This window comes from Raphanus sativus, unplaced genomic scaffold, assembly GCF_000801105.2.
Source record: "Raphanus sativus cultivar WK10039 unplaced genomic scaffold, ASM80110v3 Scaffold1608, whole genome shotgun sequence".
Classification (NCBI taxonomy): Eukaryota; Viridiplantae; Streptophyta; class Magnoliopsida; order Brassicales; family Brassicaceae; genus Raphanus; species Raphanus sativus.
Window position 1 is genome coordinate 5,801 of NW_026616917.1, and position 4,312 is coordinate 10,112.

Below are 4,312 nucleotides of genomic sequence, written 5' to 3' on the forward strand. Positions count from 1 at the left end.
AGGAAGAATAACGAAAGTGTGACTAATTGAGTTAGTATCAAGAAACAGAGTCAAATCAGAACACACATGACAAGAAGCACCAGTATCAATAATCCAAGTAGGAGCTAAAACTGTAAGGCCATTCTTCATTCCCGCAGAAACAAAATGAGAAGTTAGAGAGTTACCTGGAGGAGGAGAATCAGAAGAAACGTGAGTTAAAAGATGGGGTTGTGGTTTAGAAGTGGAAGCTGTTCCATCTGAGAGCTGAATCTTACTACCAGAAATCTGAGAAAACTTGTCTGCAAGAGGAGCATTTTGAAGGCTCAAGACATTAAGAAGGTGTTGGACTTGATCTTGTGTAACCGTACCCAGATGAACACCCTGTTGTGTATGCATAGAAATACCACCAGTATCCTGTAGAACCATGTTAGCAACATTCTCCTTGCGAGGCGGCCAATTAGGAACAGACTTCTGAGAGTTTGGAGCTTGAACCGAATTCTGTGACTTTGATGCAGGCATAGATGGTTTGTAACCTTGTGGATATCCATGGAGCTTGTAACATCTGTTCACAGTATGTCCAGCCAAACCACAATGAGAGCAGATAGGACGAGGTCGGTTCTTGTTGTAACCACCAGAATAAGCAGCCACAAGAGCATCTGCAGGAGCATTGTGAGCAACATTGAACGCAACAGCACTTGTACTTTTCATCGACCGTTGACGTTCTTCCTGAGACACAAGGTTGAACACCTTAGAGATATTTGGCCGTGGCTCCATCATCAAGATTTGACCTCTTGTTGCTGTGAAGGTATCATTCAAACCAGTGAGAAACTTCAATATGTGATCTTGTTCTTCTCGCTCCACAATCCTCTTGAGACTCTCACAGTTTGGACGACCACAACAACACACATAAGGACTCTCATGATTCTTCAGCTCTTCCCACAACTGCTTCAGTTTAGTGTAGTAATCACTCACATTCTGAGATCCTTGAAGCTCAGCAAATATCTGTTGCTTGATTTCGGCAGTTCTTGGTCCATCACTTTGCTTGAATTGATCATGGATATCAAGCCACATCTGCCTCGCTGTAGGTAAATACATGATACTTTTCGCAATAGACTTCTCTACAGCATTGACAATCCAAGTGCAAACGATGTTGTTACATCGTGACCAAGAAGCAAAATCTGGATGATTCTCAGCAATTATCGGATATGTTCCATCAACAAATACAGCTTTATTCCTAGCTCCTAGTGCCATGATCATCGATCTTCGCCAAGTATTGAAGTTGCCTAATCCAGATAATTTCTCAGAGACCAGAGAAATACCAGCGTGATCAGCATGATGAACGTAGAGAGGATTGGAGTTTGGATCTGTCAATGACGGTGTTGAGCTGAGAGGTTCATCGGAGGATGGAGACATGATGAAAGATCCAACGAACAAAGAAAACGCCAATCCAAGAGTTTCGGAATCAATCGAGCAAGATCGATAACAGATACAGCTCAATCAAGCGAAACGAGTAAAAGTAAGACGCCGACGAACAGAGAAATGAAGTTGTAGATCGCAAAGAACTCCGAATGAAGGCGCTCGATGAAGAGGAGAACTGAAATCGAGAGACTCATGGAAACGAAGAAGAAAAGTTCAATCGAAGGCGGAATAGAGAAAGATCGTACGATTCGCAGAGAGCAACGAAGCCGGAAACGAGAGTTTCACAGCTCTGATACCATATTAGAGCTTGAGCTCATCGAGGAAGAAAGAGTTTGTTACAAATTGTAAACAGTATATTCATCTTTCTCAAACTGTACAAAGTATCACTTTACAAATATATATAGTGACCCGGTTTAGTGAATGTAATCTAAACCATTGATTAGGCAAAAGGAAACCAAACCAAGTATTTGAAATAGATACTCTAATATAACGTTACACACCTTTCATGGTTAGAGCTTAACTTAACCTTGCTTGGTGTACTTACAAGTTGTACTAACTTGTAAATTTCTAATGGACGGACTAGTCTTCGTTGAATGGCTATCAGTGTATATATCCACATGGTGAAGTCAAAGTCTACGCGTAGATCTTTCTTCTTACAAAACTCTCTCTCCATCCATCGTTACTACAAGAATGGTATTCAGTGTGTTACATGAATACAGCTGTGTGCAGATCTGTAATGAAGTCAAAGTCGACGCCTAGATCTTTTCTTCTTATTGACTTCTCTCTCTCCCCATTGTAACCACAAGAATGGAGTCTCTCTTCTCCGGCATGATCATCCTCCTCTTGGTTTCCTTTTCCTGCTTCACTTCTTCAGGTAAATCTCTGAACATGAACAAGAAAATGTCTCTCCATTTCTCTGTCTTGTCTCTTTCCAAAAACTTATGAAGTCATTTGTACTATCTCATCTGAAGAAGCTCTCACCAGCAACAAGGGAAACATCACAATCAAATGGGATCTCATGCACTGGACACCTGATGGTTACGAAGTAAGTCTCGAAAAAACTTCTTTTAACATGAACCTTTGATTCAATCTTTGTGGTTCCATCAGGCTGTGGTTACAGCTTACAACAACCAGAAACAACGGTCAATTCCGTCACCTGGATGGAAAATGAGCTGGAGATGGGCCCAAAAAGAGGTGATATGGAGTATGGTTGGTGCAAAAACCATAGAGCAAGGAGACTGTTCCATGTACAAAGGTAACATCCCTAAATCATGTGTTCGTAAACCAACAGTCATTGACATGCGTCCTGAAACTCCTTACAACCAGCATATAGCTAACTGCTGCAAAGGAGGTGTTTTGAAAGCCGGTTCAGCAAGTTCATTCCAGATAACCGTTGGTCCTGCTGGTACCTCAAACAGTACTGTTCGGATGGCGGTGAACTTCATGTTCACAGCACCTAAACAACAGTATATTTGTGGACCGGCTAAGAACGTTATGCGGACGAAGTTTATAACCGCTGACGGAAGGAGAACCACAAGTGCCCTGAGTAAGTTTCCCAACTGATACAAACCTATAATTCTGAATTTTGAACTCACATTGGTTTGTTTGTTTTTTGTTCTTATGCAGTGACCTGGAGAATTACTTGCGCCTTCCACAAGGCAACATGAAACCTCGCGAGTCTATAAAGGAAACATCTCATAATTAAAAGTCTTATCTTCAAGATTTTTTATTGTTTTATATTTTCATGTATGGTTTATGTTTTAAGGAAATAAGCAACACTACTTTGATTGATTTAGAGTGTCTTCTTCCATAACCGAACTGATCTATCTGTTGTTCCACAAGTAACAAAGACTGAGGATTCTTGCATCCCACGTAACGGCCACTTTGTTTGCTTCATCAATGGAGATTACAAACTCTTCCGTGTCATTATGGATTGCCTGGCAAAGAGAAATTATGATAAAGGAGTTTTTGTTGTCAGTTCTTAAAACGTATAAAAATATATTATGTTAGGGTTGTGAATTGAGAAAATGTTGGGAGTTATGTAGACAAGTGCAACCTTCAAAGTCCTGGAGTTTAGTTGCTTGACTTCGAAGATAGATTAACCGATCTGGATTTTGGTTTTCAGTTTTGGTTAGTTTGGTTAAATATAAACCGAACAGAAAGGCACCAACTTGATTTGTATTTTTTTTTGTCAACAAAGTGATTAGTATGTAGTTTCTTGATAGTTGATAGTGGGGAAAACGGCCATTTCATACCCAACATATTGTAATATGTTCAATTCATACCCGACTTATATGGTCGTGCCAAAACATACCTGAACTTATATGATCGTGCCAAAACATACCCAATTTATAATTTTTCGGCAAAATCATACACCAGTCGCCACATCAGCTGTCATGTCATCTACTTTTGTTCGTGTGGATACAATGTCAGCTAATTTTGCTGACGAATATGTCATGTGTATAAAAAAATTTTAAAACTAAATAATTTTCTTATAAAAATAACTTTTAGAAAATGTAAAATTTTATAATTTTTTATTATTTAGTAAAATTAACAAAAAATAATTTAATTAAATTTTAATCTTATATAAAAGATATATTCGTAAATATTTTGATTATATAAAAATCGTCTTTATAAGAGTTATATATTTATTTCAATGATTCAAATCTAATGCTAGTGTTACAGACATGTTACTCTTGTTTAATCATGGTTGTGTTAATCTAAATTTTTAAATATAAATAATATATCCATAATTAATAAAACATAAAAATGAATCATATTACGCTTTATTAATCATGAGTATGTTATTTATATTTAATCTAATTTTTAAATGTAATAACATACCAATGATTAATAAAGCGTAAAAATAAATTATGTTACGTTTTATTAATCAAGTGTAAAAATAAACTTCTTA

General features: G+C 37.6%; 1 protein-coding gene across 3 annotated transcripts; it reads left to right on the top strand.

The window, feature by feature from the left end:
• Nucleotides 1–2,018: 2,018 nt before the first annotated feature.
• LOC130504485 (COBRA-like protein 5) lies at nucleotides 2,019–3,189 on the top strand. 3 transcript variants are annotated; one of them, XM_056999105.1, is made up of 5 exons: nucleotides 2,019–2,272; nucleotides 2,370–2,443; nucleotides 2,506–2,653; nucleotides 2,732–2,944; nucleotides 3,025–3,189. In XM_056999105.1, exons 1-5 carry the CDS (start codon nucleotides 2,206–2,208, stop codon nucleotides 3,063–3,065), a joined length of 543 nt encoding a protein of 180 aa, XP_056855085.1. In that variant the 5' UTR covers nucleotides 2,019–2,205; the 3' UTR covers nucleotides 3,066–3,189. The 3 variants fall into 3 exon arrangements, with proteins under 3 accessions (XP_056855085.1, XP_056855083.1, XP_056855084.1); XM_056999103.1 differs by having other exon boundaries at nucleotides 2,506–2,944; XM_056999104.1 differs by having other exon boundaries at nucleotides 2,373–2,443; nucleotides 2,506–2,944.
• The last annotated feature ends 1,123 nt before the right edge of the window (nucleotides 3,190–4,312 follow it).